We start from the raw sequence: 18,060 nt of genomic DNA, 5'->3' as shown, positions 1-18,060 counted from the left end.
TTTCATAAAATGTCTTTTTAAACATTTGTACACATTTAAAATTCTTTTTGTAGTACCCAAAAATAAAATCATCACGATTTTGCCGCGAGTTGAAATCTGTTAACAGCATATTTTTTTTTACCACAAGATTGATCGAATACATAATATAATACAACAAAACACCTATATATTACGTGTAAAATAAACGAAAACAACAAATGAATGCTTCAAAGTTAAAAAACGCGAATCGGCGGTATATTTTGATTAAATTATGTTTACTCTTTAAATGTATTGATAATAGTTTTTTTTTTATTATTATTATCATTATTAAAACGTGCTCGTTTATATAATGATGGTTCTATAACTTTTTGGTGACAATATGAACCGTAATGAACAATGTCTGTTTTTTTCCATGCTGTATCATTCTGGTAACCCTCGTGGAACTTAACGCAACTTTATAATGATGTTTGTAAAAGAAAAAAAATGTTATTTATTTTTAATATAACCACATAAAAATAAAATTTGTAAATACATTTTTTACCACGCATATTTATGTTTTGTATTTAATTTCTGTTTAAACAGATATCACATTATGTCGACCTGTATTATTGGCCAGGTTAGAGTTAATATTCATAATTGTTATATGCAATATGTATATTATAGTATCAATTCATTTTTTTTCCACCATACATTGGAAATAATTTAATATTTAGTGAAAACGAATATTATCGTATTAGGCTCCTTATACATAATTAGCAGACGGGAATTTATTCAATAAACTACAATTATATATACAATTATTGTATACATATACTTGGTTACCGCAGCCGTCGGACATAATAACACTACATATAAATATACTATATACTACTATAGGTATATGTGTGAAATGTTTTATCACCTCAAAATAATAAAAAAATCGACCATCGTGAAACCCTCGTACTCTGCATACAGAAGGCAATAGGGCATGTAAAAGGGTAAATAATAATATGGAGTTTGTCCCCAACTATTCATGATTTTTAATTTTTTTTTTTTTTAATATCTGCCGATTTGAATATTTAACAGTAATACAGTGAAATATTCCATAATGAATCGAGTTCAAATTGTTTTAAAACAAAAATATGTTAAAACATGTAAATGTTTTGTATGTATTTTAAAAACGTATATAAAATCCATTTTTAAATATTTGCGAGTTAACTATTACTGTACAGTGACAATGTATACCTCAATGAAGACGGTGTTATAGTCTTAAAAACAATAACTTCGAGCGAGTCTATAAACTCGGATAACACGCTCCGTCATAAAGTACAGCACGCAAGGAGATTATTTTCCACATAATCGAAAACGAAGCTTTAATTGTCTTGCTAATTGAAAACTCCAACCACGTATGTGGTATATATTGGTACCTAAGTAATATACATTATACAACGGGCCTGCACGGTGTCAAATCCACAACGATGACTTGTCTTCACTATTTTATAACGAGCGAACGGTTTACACAATATATTATTAATACAAACCGAGTGGAAAATTATACGCATAATTGCAACCCATATTTGAATAATTTTCCGTTAACCCGTGTCCTCTATAGTCAGTGTTAAAACAGTACACTCGAGTTGATCTTATTATTTCCTAATTTCCTAGTTGCTTCGATAAAAAAATGAGTATTGAGTTTTCCCATCGTTCGTTATAAATTGTCATATCACGCTTTTTCGTCCTAAAACGAAAAATGACCTTTATAATTAAATTCTGATATGTGAAATTGTCTACAAAGGGTTAAGATGTTTATAACTTCTACATCTTTTTTTTTTTTTGGTCGTGCACGTTACACACCAAATAATAAATGCATTTTATATGACGAGTGTTGAAGGGATATTTGGTTTTTGATTTCTTAGCTATAAATAAAGGTTTGTGTATTATTTAATAACATTTTTAATATTAGGAATTGGTCGTTTTCTGTTAAATTTTTATAATTTTTGTCATTCTATTTCAGTTTAAAATTTCAAAGGGCACTTTTAAAAGTATTTTTTTTTTTTTTTTATGTATATTTATTAAATGTACAAGTGCTCGTTCATGGTACGCAGACGTGCCACACATACTTTTACAGACACCCGTAGGGCGTATGCAACACACGTATAGAAAGGTATTATATTTTTAGTGTCACAACTCACGCGAACACACGAACATTTTATACTTATTCTATTAATAATCTATTATAAACGTACCTATTGTATATAATTTTGAATAAAAAATAGATTTTATAGTGTCATATTTGCATGTATTTTTAAGAGTTTTTTAGGTCATAAACATCCAAGCTCTAATTATATATTATATATATATTCGTATTAACATCTGCATAATATAATGTTGTGATGTAATAACACTGTTATGTTTAAGTTGTTAGTTGTTACTTGTTCCATTATAATATAATTACGCGTACCTATTTTACACTTGACAAAATTATGTATGTATACTACAAGTTTTTTTTTTGGGTTTCAAATCCATTTTATTAAGTGTATATTTTAAGAAAACCAAATGAATACGAATAATACATTTATTGTAAGTTTTATTTATTACATCGGGATTTGGATCACTATCTAAATCTACATTTCATCGTTAAGCTAATGCTCTAGAATATATACTGATTAAGTTATTCTCCATAACTATAAAATATCATAAAAAATTGTGTTCTTAACTTTATTTTTTAACTGATATAAAGTTTACAGTTTTCTATTAAAAAAAAATTAAATCCCAAGCCAATTTCTAATAACGCCACTGAGTTAAAAAAAAAGGAGAGGGACCAACTTCACACACGTTAGCATTTTTTATGACTTAATTATTACGTCATCATTAGATATGTGTACTTTCCTATAGCTATGTCCTGAATCAAAATATAATATACCTAACTAAATATGCATTTTTTTTTTAAGTCCGTAGTGCGGATAATCGATCACTGTATAATATGTTTATTATTACTTTAATGTAAAATAAATTGCATATACTTTTAAAACCAAACTTACAACACCATATTATGTAAGTAAGATCAATGTAAGGATTATTGAATAGTGCAAGCTAAATTTTGTCAATAATCTATTTAGCTATGTGTACAGACATTGGTACTCTAAGTAAAAACATACAAAATTGATGTAAAAACGATTGATATGGATGGTTTTAAGTAGAATTTTAAAGCTGGAGATGCTGGTATCTTCATTTAATTACTTTTATAATTATCATTTTATAACGCGTTGTAAGTTACCACTTGTAACAATATAATATGTTAGATGAAAGATACCATCTACCTATATAATATAGGCTCCTCTATCTTTATTATTTGATAACTATAGAATTAATTTCGAATGCGACTATAATAATAACAATAAAAATATCATTATTATATTATATTACGTGCACGTGTTACATAAGCGATGTGTTTTCAAACACATTACCCTACACGCGGCGGTTGTCGTGGCTGCGTTTGTTTGCAAATTATTCGTATGAATATAAATAATTGTTGTACACTATATATTATAATATATACGTTAATTGATTTTGCGTGGAGTTTTATCGACAGACGAAATTTCATTTTAATAAAGCTGTACAACATCGTGTATCTACGTAAAACGAGCGTACACACATATTTTATTTTGTACAGAAAGTTGTAGCACCGCAAATTGCTCAAATGCGAGCTTACTAAAATATCACCACCGACCCAAAATATATACATTTATATTCGTTATCTTTAATGTGGTATATTATTGGATAGTTTCGGGTGGGTTCGACATTAAATTTGGATGAAAAACAAATAATATGATTTGTGTTTTAACGAAGAAAAAAATGCTTATAGTCGTCACGACATTATGTATTGTAATTCTGTTATACTGTGCATATAACTATAATATTGATACAAGTGATACTTTAAAAAAAAAAAAGAGGTTGATAAAGAAAAATATCACATTGTACATAATCATATAATCATATCAACCACACCGCATTATAATAATGTTAATGGTAGAGCAATTTTAGTCTAAATAAAATTCGTGTTGAGAGTTAGAAAGGAGTACTTACATTTATGGTAGGTACTTACCTCACATTTTAGTATTCCATTAGATTATAGAATATATATGTTAAATAAGGTATGTTAGCACTTAACATTCGTATATACCTATCTAACTCCTTGGCTATTTTAATTAAGAATGGTAAGTACTATCGTAAATAATAAAAGTGTAATGTTAAATTTTCAATTAATTTAATCAAGCTGTTTTAATAGCTCTAAAATAACAAATTTTAATTTTTTTACATTTTAACGAATGTGTCGTTGTCAAAAATAAACATTAACAAGTGACGAATAATAATTTTTAAGTAATTTAATAAAATTTATACAATTATCATCAAACGAAAATACCAACAGATTGTTGATAAATAAATAAATATATAATGTTAATTTTTCAAATCCTATATAATATTTTCACTGTCCTATAGTTATCAAAACTAATGAACTTTATTTTTAAAGTTTAATTATTCCCAAAATATTTGAGTTTATATACAAACTATTAACATAATTAATTATCATTAGTACATTTTGAACTTTTTCGAATGAGTTCATTCCATATTATACAATATAGTAACAGTAATCCATTAAGTATATTATATACTATAATATACTATTAATTAATTATGTATTAAAGTAACTTAAAATTTTGTACATGTGAAAATTTATACTAGGTATTCATTTTAAAATATAAAATAACAAAAAAACAAATTACGAAAAGTTTTGATTATCTATCAATGTTTGTCGAAATTTTCTTTTACTTTTCAAACCGTTCGTTTTAGATTGACTTTAAGTTTACAATACTATTTAACTATTTACGGTTAGTAATACGATGTTATCTAATGCATATTTTTGTAAAATTTTATAATAGTTTAATATTACTCAATCCACGCTAAATCTAAAAATAATATTATTACATTTTCTATTGTAAACATATTTTAAATTGAAAGATCTAGTTGATACTTTGATGAGACATAAGTAAAAAATTCCAAGTATTTTTCAAAATAGTCGGGAAAAAGCTGACGAAAAAATGTGTAAAAATGGTAATACATTATATAAATGTTTTAAAAAAATATAAAATTCATCATAAAAATATATAAATTATTTTATTTCTAACTTTATAAATTATTACCATAAGGACATACTCTGGTGGTTATGAGATTCTATCAAATTTCCTTTGACTTAACAAGTAGGTTTTTTGCTACGTTATAAGACGAGTAACCATTTATTTTTCACTTTTTTCTTTTTTCTTTAAGGTTGTGTGTAAAAAAAAAAAAGGTTAAAAATGTAATACAAAGTATTTCGTACTTTCTACATAAATGTCATTCTATAAATATTATTCGTAGGAATTTGAATATTTTCATAATTAGCCGTACTAAATGTATTGTTTATACTTTACAATTAAATATTTAAAATTTTTAAGTATTTAAGTTAAGTATATATTTTATATAATTATTAATTATACTACAGACTTATTCAGATTCGTTAATTGTACTTTTAACCAGCTAGTTTTTATTGCATTATTTGAAAATATAATAACTATATTCTAATATAGTCGATTTGTTTTTGACAAAAAAAATAATTCAGAGTACATTGTTACCAAAAAAAAAAATTATTTTAATAACAATACAAAAATATTAAAAATATCATGAAAAATAAGATGAATGTTATCATTTATCATTAAATTTAAATCTTTTCATTCAGTCAGTAACATACTCAACAATGAGAAACGTTTGAGACTTACTATATAGCAAAGCAAATTCTACGGTGTTTTTAAATTTTTTTTGTCTGCAATCGTCTATTGGAGCATTAAAAATGCATAATACTTCAATGTTTTTTTTCTGGTAAAAAAGTTAATCTAATTGAAACTTGGTACTTTATTAAAGAGGAGGGGCAGGAATCAAAAATTAAAAACTTTCAGTAATTTTAATAATTAAGAAAAACGGGAATTTATAAGCAAAACTCATTTTTGACAAAATGTATTTTGTTATTTTATTGTAAAGAAAAAACAAATTACGTAGGTATTTTAAAGTTGATGCCATCGCGTATTTAGAAAATAAGTTTTCAAAATATTATTTCTATTCACAATTAATGGACTTCTGAAATGTTTTGAATGTTTAGTTTTTTTTTATATACTTAAATGTATGCTCAGTGAAAAAGCTTAAAAATCTAGTACAAGCAAGTTTTTTTATAAATTCTTATTATACCTACTGAAAAAAAGTTGAGCGTCATTCATATTTTTTTATGAGCGTCTGAAATTTTAATGTTGACAGTTGACACAGTTGAATATAAACGCATAAAATAAAAAATTTAGTTGTTTTGTAGTGATACACATTATATAGTTATAAATTTATAATAATAGTGACAAATTTATATTTTTTTATTATAGTATAACCTCTATAAGCTTGTCTGATATATTTTATCGTCCGTTAAATTATTGATTTATATCGATTAGTGAATTGTGTACACTATCCTAAAAAATTGCACCATCCGCAAACGACGATTTCTATCGCTCCATTTCCGTGGACCGAACACTGCTGTTTGTATACATATATAGGTATATATATATATATATATATATATATATATACCATTAGGTGTTCAGAAAAGCAAATTTGTAAGTCCCGAGAACGGTATTATTTTCGTAGCGGTCCATTTGAATGTGGACCAAGTAATTATATAGCAGACGTGCTGAATTCGTTTAGGCGAGCGCGTTCTACGGTCGAGGTGCCGTCATATTTTTATTAGGTACTTCAGAAATCCTAAGTTCGCGGTGTAAAATGAATTACAAACACACCTATATAGTGAAGTAGCGACCCCGCGTAGCTCGTTGCCATAGGCAACTCGTGTAGGTATTTCGACTATTAATAACACATGTGTGCATTTTAATAATATGATTTCCCGAGTAGCTCGTCATTTAATTACTACCTCAACATAAATTAATTAAAAGTGATCTCGCGAAAGATACGATGGTTGCCAAACGTTTCAACGGGCGTGTATACCGTTCTGCAGTTTGACATCAATCCGTATTTTGATTAGACTTGTGACATATAATAATAATAATAATAATAATACCATACTAAAGATAATAATATACGCTGAAGCCCGTGAGTTGACAATAACGATTTCATCGTCCAAAAAACACTAACATAATATTATTACACACACACACACATACATATATATATATATATATATATCCGCGCGAATTGTTTATACTTGTTGGATTCCGGCTTTGCTACCTATGTATTATTACGTTGTGTTTATTCGGCGGGGTTGGGTTACGGTTGATTAGAATTAAATTTGTCGTTTCCGGCTATATCGAATTTCCCCTGTACGGCGTAAAACCAAGTATATGTGATCCGGTATACCGTCGTCGTGGCTCTGTGAAGTACGATATTGGTATATTATACATAACGTGAGGTTTTTTTTTTTCGGTCTCTAATAAAATGTTTCATCTGGAATTGATTGAAGTACCTACCCATATTTATATATATATATTATATCGATTTCTTTCGCATTTGTGGGATATTGCGTTTAAATTCATTCATTTCCATTATCCGCCAGAAACGTATATGTGTACGCGTATAATATATACGTCGAGCAAAAATGATAGATGTTTTCCGGTCGGTGAATGTACTTTTGTTTGAGTAAAAAAAAAAAAAAAAAAATTATTTTCGATCGCAAATAATACTTTATTATTAGGGTTTATTATCTTTATTGCGTTTATTTGAATCTAAAGATAACGTTTAGCGTATACTATTATTTTAGTATCGGCGAGTTTTTTTTTTTTCCTTATACCGGGTTCCTCGCCATATTTACAAGTTTTGCACAAAGCGTATACGGAATAAAAAAGTAAACTATACACAGCTCGCCGGCTCATTTTATTATTCGAAATTAATTATATCGAACCAACTTGTAAGTCTTATTAGTACGGCTGACAACAAAGATATCTTTGCAAACAATAACAAACTATACCGGCTTCGCGGCATACAAATTTAATATAATACACGTATAGCTTTATTTTTTTCCCCCGCTTTTTTGTAACTTGTAAGGTTTAAACGTGTACACAAGCGTAGGTACGCGAAAAGAACGACACAGAAATCATAAATTATATTGTGAGCAATTTATTATTATATGTAAGTAATAGGGTATATGCGTACTTCGCGCAATGTACATTACACCTGTCTCGATTGAATAAAATATACATTTTTATTTTGTTTACGGTTTATTTATGCGTCCTTGGATTTTACAGCTGCTGGCTTAGACGTTTTATAGCGACGAGGTAAAATCAGTTACCTACTCAGATGTCGCATATCATACGCGTACTTCGTATATCCTGCAAGACTTGTGAATTCAATGGGGCAATTCCTGCGGGAGTTTAGGATTTTGTACCCGAAGTATATTTTAACGATGTTTACCAGGACGATATTCTTTAACCACTTGATATAACAGATAATTAGATACGTTTTAGTTAAAGATATACGTAGTCTCACGAGAATTTCGACTGCGAACATAAATATTATAGCAACGCAGTCGAAACTATTAATTTGTTCTAATGATACGTCTACAGTATATATATATATATATATATATTGTGTATGACCGTACGAAATAATACTATGTGAATAATTATTTGATCGAAAAGACGAAAAATCAAATTCATAGTGAGATAAATTGTATTTTTTATTCCGATTAGGTATGTGTATAGGTACTTACGTTCGTTAATAACGATACACTGTCATTAAATGAGACGTGTGCCGTTTTATTTAGTATCCTGTCTGCACTGTTTCGCATCCCTTTTTATAGATATACTTAGATCGAATCTGTGGCACGTTGCACGACGATGAATGCTTTTTCTTCGTACTTTTTATACATTTTATCTGGTTATAAAAAGCTTGAAGATTTTCATTTAGCTCCTCGATAAAATTATAAATTGAATGCGCACGGTTCAATACGTAGTTTTTCGATAGAACGAATAGTGGGAAACTACAAGCAAAGTAACCGCCTTAAAATATTGTTCGTAAACATATCAAGCATTTTCGAGTAAACCGATATGTTTTGGCCTACTTTGAGTCATATTTTGACTTTCTTTTTCGTGCTGAGTGCCGACTTTTCGATTCCAGTAACCTGTAATGACTTAAAACGGCGGTGAACTATACCAAATAAAACAATAATCCGTACATATAATTCGTGTACGTGAAACTCAAAATAATAATAGATTTTAAAGCAATATCAATAAAATAAAAAAACCGATATGTAATAAATACAAAGATTATTTATTTAATTTTAAGCTGATTACAATAGATGATTTATTTGATTTTAAGCTAATTAATAGATGATTCATATTATGATATAATGATCCAACAAAATCAAGATAGGTATAATAACTATTGTGTAACTGGTACAAAACTAATGTAATATCACTGCACAGTTCTATTTTGTTATACGCTATGAATGCTATGATACTATAATTCATACAATACAAAATTTTTTGAAAACTAAATTAAATATAAAATGAAAATCGCTTATTACGTAAATGCCAATTATTAGTGTTATTCTAATTTATTATTGTTATTATTTAACAACAGTAAGTAACATGCGCAGTTCACTACCTAATAATTGTTACGGCTACTACTGATTACTAAACATTATTAATTGCTGTGATAATAATTAATATTTAAAAATGCATTAAATGATGTGTTTTTTAAGAATACAATAACTACAACATAATATTTCATTAAAGATAATGTCTATACACTATACTAATGATGTTCAAAGTCATTAAAATACATTACATTTTACTTATAAAAATCAGTTTAAAACTCTTGTACATCGAAAAAATACTAAATCAAAAAAAAAAAAAAAAAAAACTCCAATAAATGAATAGATATGTATAAAAAAAAAATGTAAGTATATGTTATAAAACAGTATAACCAATGTATATATATCTAAAACTTACTTTATCGAAATCTTATACTTATTGAGTATTAGCGACTTGCGTAATAATATAATGTAATATTATTATAGCAAAAGGAACAATTCAAAGTTTATGCAGGATATGGCATAATGTAATCTACAGGGACGCGTTGTTCGTCGGGCTGCAGGTAATCGTCGACGTCCAAAAGTTCTTCGGAAGGCATTTTTCTCAAGCTCAAATGATCAACGATCACCGGCAAGGTGGGTGGCCTGGGCAACGGACTGTCCAGTTCTGGACGTTTGGTGACGTTTTTCAAACGCTCGTGTATGTCGATGAATCTCAAACGTTCTTTGGGGTCACTTTTCCAGCATCCGTTCATCAACACGCATATAACCGGAGGACAGTTCAGCGGTATGTCCAATAACACGCCATCGTGAATCAGCTTTAAAACCTAAACAATAACAAAATTACTCAACAATTGGTATAGATACGTCGACCGAGTCGAAACGGAAACACCGATACTTCGAACATTAGCGGTAAGTTATAACTTCAAACAATGTGTATCTAACAAAATATAGTATAGCAAATATTATGGATATTTTTTTTTGCAATAAATAATACGCATTACAGTCGGATGAACACAAAAAATATCGAGTGCATCAAACAGTTGCTCTAAAGTTTATCAAAACAGCACTAATAATTACGTGATGTATTATAATATGTTTTTTTTTTTTTTTTGATAATATTATGGTTAATCAATAACTGATTTTTAGAATTTTTAAATATATTTTAAGATCATAAGATATTTTTGTACTGCTTTTAAAGAATTTTCGGTGAAAATGAAAACTTCGGTTTATCAAATATTAATTATTTAATAATAATCCTCTTGTAAACTATAAATTATAAAAGGATATTTTTTCTTGAATTTGTATAATATCATAATTTAAATTTAAACCAGTAGTTTTAGAGTTATTAAACTTTGTGTACTAAGTATAATGAATTTGAATATATGAGGACTATAAATAGAATTTTGAACATTTAATATTTTATATTACCTAATCAATCAATATTTATAATTTGTTAAAATGTTCCAAACATAATACTAAATCTAATTCAAATCTTTCGAAGACCATTTTTAAGTTGATACTTAAATCCTTAGAATAAATTTTTTATAATCTAAAAACTACTCGTTCGAATTTTTATTTACATATCCATATCAAAAATTTCCGAAAAAATATCCACTAAATAATTTACAAAAAAAAAAAAGTGGGTTCTCATTTGAAAAACAAAATTTTGTATCATCACAAGACTCCTTAATAGGTAGATAAAAAAATGTCAACAATATCAAATTTTAATCTTTAATATAAATACAAATCGTAAAAATTGTATTTGGAATAAATTGATTATTAAAGGAATAAATGCTAGTCTACGTGCTTAGCGAATCACTCTGTACATAGGTGCCAACAAATTTACAGTAATACTCGAGTACGATACAGTAAAATTGCATTAATGTATGACATTCACATCACATACAAATACGCAATACGATATAATATTTAATATATTATTGTATAGAATACTATATGGAATGTTTAGCGTCAAACGTTACTTAAATGTCAGTTTCAGTACAACCCGTGTGTACTGTTCATGCGTCTTGAGTGACGTATAATCGTGAACTTATAAATAATAGTGATTGTTGCATAATTTATTAATTTCACGCCAAGCATTTAACATCGCATCTAAAGCCGGTGATTATATCTGGTATACCTTTGCGGAACATTGAGTACTCACCGTGTCATAATAATATACATAAACTTATTCTAGTGCAATACGCATAGGTTGTTCGATTTCGAATTTTCCTAAAATATTATCGTATTTATGTAGTAGGTTCCGGTTTCTTGTCGTTGTAAGCAATATATTATAAGACTGAAAAAGTAGTAGGTATGGTCACTTCGTTTCTAATTAAATAGGTAATCGTCTATGATTAATATGTATAAAGGTGATCACGATTTATGGTTGTAATTGTTGTTTTTTTTTTTCTTTGCCATTTTCGTGATAATAAATGATAAATTGGATGCGATTATTATTATTTTTATGTACGATACGCAGAATACACATTGCTCGTATATAATAATATATGAGCATACTTCTATGACCATTGAGCAATGCTTACGTTCTATTTGCCTATCTTACGCCGTATACATCCATATCGCCCACCCAATAATGCTCGACAATTTTTAAAATTATTCAATTTTTTTCCACTGTATAAAATCTTCAACTGTTTGCTGTTATTTCGAGCACATTAAAATATTTGCGACTTCGGAACAAGCACGTCGAAATAATCGAACAATATTACCTATTATAATTACTGCAGCTGTAATTTATAAGCCGGAAACGTTCGATGGACAAATGCAATAACAATAACTTTACTATATTCCCGTTTGTATGTTTAGTCGAAAATGTTTTCTAAGCGTAATTTATTATTAACACATAACAATATAGTGTAATTATATACGTTACACTATATGTACATATACCCTTATTTATCGACATGATAATAATTGTAAATTGTTTACCTCGTCATTCGAATAACCGTAATACGGCTGTTTTCCCAGTGAATAGATTTCCCACAACACGACACCGAATGACCACACGTCTGATTCCAACGTGAATTTCCCATAAACAACGCTCTCTGGTGACATCCACCTCACGGGAAGCAATCGGGATCCTCCGACCTGAAAAAGACGAGATAAAAAATTAATGTCGTGTTCGCTGCGCTATTAGGGCGTCTCGTACTTTGTAATAGTCGCAGGTGTAAATGTCCCGGCTCATTCCAAAATCGGCGATTTTCACAGTCAGATCGCTGCCGACTAAACAATTTCTACACGCCAAGTCTCTGTGGACGAACCGTTGACTCGCCAAGTACTTCATGCCCGCCGATATTTGTAAGGATATCACCAACAACGCTTCCTTAAACATAACATTTTGATATATGAAGACCCTCTGCATAGGAATTAAATATTCATCATTTATTCAAGCACAGCTTTCAATAACTACCAACGTAATAATAAAACATTTGACATAAATACGATCAACGGACCAACAACACTACATTAAGTTTCTTAAGATGCCATCTAAGAATTAAAATACCATCTAAGGTTATGCCAAGTATAACTGTTACATTCTAGACCCTAAGATCTAAATTATCTACTCAAAATAGAGTTTTTAGATTTATATCTTTTTTTATATTGTATTATTTATATCTTACAAATAACCTATCATATGAACAGTGTACCAATTTTAAACTCATTAAATTTGAATACAATGTTTAAGTTGGGTACGTACAAAATTTTAAAAAAATTATTATTTTGGATGTATTATATACTTACTAATGTCGTTGGTAGCATAGATATAATATTAACAATAAGAATAAATTTAAGTTTTCAAACATAGTTTAATAATTCGTTTACACTTACTTTATCCAAAACTGGCAAATGTTCAGAATAATTTGAAAATTGGTCACTGCTGTTTCTCAATACTTCAGTTAAATCTCCATACGCCATGAACTCGAATACCATCCACGGTGAACATTTGTCTTCTAATCAAGTAAAAGGTATACATAAAAATGCATTAATTACATTCATGATCATTAAAAACGATTCGTTACAATATATATATATATATATATTTACGAGTATATTGTTATAGACAATTTTAAAGTATATTTTATATAAAGTATACTAACATTTTAACATATTATTATGAATTTTTAGTTTAACATTATAATTAAATTGTTACGATCTAAACAGAAGTGAATCTTTTTACGGTTTATTAAAATTACAAAGTATTAAAGTATTGATAATACAATATATTGCCTTCTATCGGTAGATATTTACAATAGACATATTAATATCGTTTACATAGTATAGTATCTATTAGGTTACATACTTGATTTATTTTAGTTATTACATTAGGTTAGTGAATCGGTTTATTTAACGCAAACGATTAAACATTCAAAGTTTGGTTACCTAAGATAACAGTAGATGCAATCGTAAAGTAAACCAAATGGATACGGAAAATCAATATTTAGTAGAACATAATGTTTTATTAAATACAAATGCATTAAGGCGAGAGTTAAGCAATTTATAATGAAACTTTACGATCTAAACTTTTTTTTAAATACAAATAAAGTATGAATATTATAATGAAAAATGCAGCAATAATTTATGATGTTCGTAATCATTCGAATATAATAATTATCATACACCTTTCCGTAACTATATATTTTATTAATTCAGAAAAAAATATAATGAATAAAACTATAGTCAAACAAAATATTGAACTATTAATTATCTACGATTTTAATATCATAATAAATGAATTATAAAACTATTTATTTTTATTTTTGAAAGATCTATAAAAATTAATGTTAAAAATATGTACTGCTCAGATTAAAACAAATCGACAAAATCATAAAAATTGATCGTCTTTGCCAATGCGTTTGTTAGGTTTTGTCAGGTGCTATTACTTTTATGAATATGTGCGTTCGATGCGGTTATTGAAATTTCGTATTCATTGGATGAATTAATCTTTGTAATTATGTTGTTTTTTTTATTCGACAAGCAAAATAATTGCTTTTAACACCGTTAATAATATTATTTGATATTTTGCATTCAATGAAATATCCACTTCTATTATTACTATTATTTTAGTATGTATATCCTTTTTAAAATAGCTATAATAAAGGAAAATTTAGTTGAACTTTACACCTCAAACTTTTGACAAACGCGATAACAAGTTTTGATTAATACCCAAAATGGTTGTTTAAAGTTCGAGTGCTCATATATATAGTACCTACCTATATATTACAGGTGGTGTATAACGTAATACGTATATATATTATATGAACTGTAAATGAAGTAAATTGTTTCACTCTCAACTCGTATTTCCCCTGCGCGTTTAAACTTTTAACAACCTTAAAGCCTATATAATATATTTTGAGTAATTTGTACTTGAATACGAGCCCTTCAATAATCAACATAGCCTATAGTACAAAAAAAAAACACAAAACTCAAAATAAAAGATCGCACTATTTTTAAAATTATATATTATAATATGTCATATATAGAATGTGTAATTCCACAGTTATAAGTTACGTATTTATATTGAATTTTTTATTTTTGTTTTGAGGGATCGTGAACCATCTCACCCTCTCCAATCATTCCATAGTATCATTAACAGCTATATTATAGCTTCTCTACCGATATATGAAGCATTACTTTGATATTTATTTTAAATTAACGGTATGCACAAATCTAGATTAATTACATATTATTAATTTCGAATGAATAAAAAATATTCATAATAATAATTCGAAAATATTTATGACGGGTTGTACGAAAAATATATATTTCATTGCCACTGGGTTGTAACACTATTATTATTATTATTATCATCATCATCACCGAAATCATAAACTTATAATATTATATTATTTTATTGTCGTTGTCAATATGAAACGAGTATAATAACGTGATAATATTACCTTGAGGACAGACTCCGATCAGTGTCAAGATATTTGGATGCCTGAAGTATGTCATTATCTCTACTTCCCTCATAAAGTCTTCTTTGGCCTCCAAGTTGGTGTGATCCTTCAGCACTTTTATGGCGACCGTTTCGTACTTGCCGTCGGTTTGTTGGAGGACCCCTGCGTGGACAATAACCGCATTGGTAATTACAACGGTATCAGCAACGATAATGTGCGAGTGTGTTGGTGAGATTTTTTTTCAGCGTTCGACAAACAACAACGACTTTCTAGCTAATATTTCGTTCCGGTCGCTTATAAAATGTCATAATAATCTAACTGTAGTAAAATGTTATTTTTAAATATTTCTCGGCGGTTTTTGGGATCGATTTTTTAACGTGCCATACCGAATGCGAGAAAAATCGTTGATATGCTTTTCTATAGCGTCATACTAAATGGCTCTTTAGAATATTATAATTTTTACGTATATTTGATGTCTAAAATCCTAATATTCAAAAAAAAAAAAAAACACGATATCAAAAGTTGTAAAAACGATATATTATTGTGGTATTATGTAGTAACGTCATAGTATGTACTGTATAAAACTATACTAATTATTATTTGCCGAGAAATGTTAATATTTCTAAATACGTTTTATGTGTTATCGAGTTAAATCAAATAATTCCATTTTTGAAATTCACATTTTTTTTTGACTTGGATTTTTTTCAAGTTTACGTAGTTTTCCATGGTTTTTTCAGAGCATCGATAGTCGACGTATCTGGGAATTCAGTGTCGAGACTTATCCAACTTAGTTAATCTTTCGTTTAATCTTGGTAAAGCGTATGGTAAAGTTATAACTAAGACAGATATATCCTTATCTATAGATTAATCTTAAATCTTGAAAAAAAAAATGTTTCGTATCGTTTTAATTTTTCTCGGATTTTTCTTTGATATTCTTCGGTAAATACGCGGTTATAAATTTGAATAAAAATATGTATTTGTGTGTAATGGGATTACTATTACTCAAAGGTTTTGCGTGTTTATCGTTATCTACGTCTATATGAGTGATACAAACATTAGTATAATATACAATTATTTTTAGTTTTTTGTAAATGTTTATCATCTGCACGATCAACATCACCGTCGGGGATCCAAATACGTTTAGAGTACCGGTGCTAAGGTAACCACCGCTCAGTGAAACATTACCTTTGTACACTTTCCCGAAAAATCCTTGTCCGATCTCCACCATCGACGATATACAGGTCTTACTCAGATACGGTATGAGAATAGTGTCTTGAGCAACGGGCGAGGGCGCGGCGTATTGCGGGTTCATCGTGTAACTGTCCTCCTGGATCACTCCTCTTACCAGGGACACCACAGGTGACTAAACAGATAAACGCGAGGTCGTAGATATCATACTGTATAGATTACATTTTATAGTAGATATTCTTATATGCGACAGAGTACGCGCATATTGTTATAACATACAGTGTACAAACATAATATTACATTGAACTATGTATACCCACGCGTTTGCGGAACCGCAACCGCAGACTTCTATGACGGTATTCGATGGCGACACGGCAAAAGGCTGTAGCCCAAACGCAACCCAAAAGCTCAAAAATAAGGAACCAATAAGCGCAAAAAAATTACCTTTTTATTAACCCATGAGTGCAAAACCATTTTATGAAAAAAAAGTATATTTTATTAAAACCATAGTTATTATTAATATTAAATTAAACATTTACAGTGATGTTAAAATTAGTTCAAAAAATCAATAAGAAATAAAAATATAATTTTGAATACTTATTATTTTAAACTAGTTAAACAAGTATCATGAATAAATACATAAGTATAATAAAATTATATAATAAATATAATAATAAGTATAGGCACCTTAAAATTAAATTTGAAATATAGTAAGCGTCGAGAGTCGCGCGTTAGGTAGGTAATATATTGATATTGTATCAGGTAATACAATTTATTTTTGCGCTTTTACCCCACTACCAAGGTACAAAAGCGCAAATTCATTTTGCACTTTTGAGTTATCGAACAAAAAGTTCGATTTGCGAATTCGGGTTTCACTGCGGGAAAAGGGTCTAAGCGACATAATTCGTAGTTTTCAGGAAAGCCAAACAACTTTGTTTGACGATTTAATTTTTTTTTTTTTTTTTGATAAGCAATAAATTTTCACGGTAAGAATAGGACATTTTGTCATTTTATAGAATACTTGTTTTTTGTATGTATCCTTAATGTGTATTCATATTTTCAAATGGCTTTCGGTTATAATTTTTACGTGTATACGGCAATTTGATCAAGTTTTTCAATCATTTTAGCGTTTATGCTTACCAAAATATATTTAGAAATACTATATGATAGTACAAAACAATCGGTTACAAGCACGTCGCGCATAAACGTTGCTTGTTCCATACAAATTGTGCTAATGTCGTTTGTTCCCTATTTTTGTCGTTTAGACCCTTTATTAGGGAAGACAAAATATAAAAGTGTTGCTTAGACCATAAACTTAAAATTCAAATTGTCGTCATAATAATGGTCACAGCTGGTTTTGCGCACGCGCAATGAATGGAA

The 18,060-nt window shown here is 28.4% G+C and overlaps 1 protein-coding gene across 1 annotated transcript in view; it reads right to left on the bottom strand.

Annotated features, from left to right (window-relative positions):
• Positions 1-9,957: 9,957 nt before the first annotated feature.
• The window catches only part of LOC113559771 (tyrosine-protein kinase transmembrane receptor Ror-like), a 46,901-nt gene continuing 38,798 nt past the window's right edge, over positions 9,958-18,060 (bottom strand). Inside the window, exons 5-10 of the mRNA XM_026965519.1 lie at positions 16,678-16,855; positions 15,493-15,654; positions 13,424-13,545; positions 12,744-12,917; positions 12,524-12,682; positions 9,958-10,398 (exon numbers count right to left, since the gene is read on the bottom strand). Coding sequence (XP_026821320.1) covers positions 10,078-10,398; positions 12,524-12,682; positions 12,744-12,917; positions 13,424-13,545; positions 15,493-15,654; positions 16,678-16,855 — 1,116 coding nt within the window. The 3' untranslated portion in view covers positions 9,958-10,077. The remainder of the gene's footprint in view (positions 10,399-12,523; positions 12,683-12,743; positions 12,918-13,423; positions 13,546-15,492; positions 15,655-16,677; positions 16,856-18,060) is intronic.

Source organism: Rhopalosiphum maidis, chromosome 3 (genome assembly GCF_003676215.2).
Source record: "Rhopalosiphum maidis isolate BTI-1 chromosome 3, ASM367621v3, whole genome shotgun sequence".
Classification (NCBI taxonomy): domain Eukaryota; kingdom Metazoa; phylum Arthropoda; class Insecta; order Hemiptera; family Aphididae; genus Rhopalosiphum; species Rhopalosiphum maidis.
Note: the sequence above shows the minus strand (reverse complement) of the source record. Positions and strands in the feature narration are given on the sequence as shown.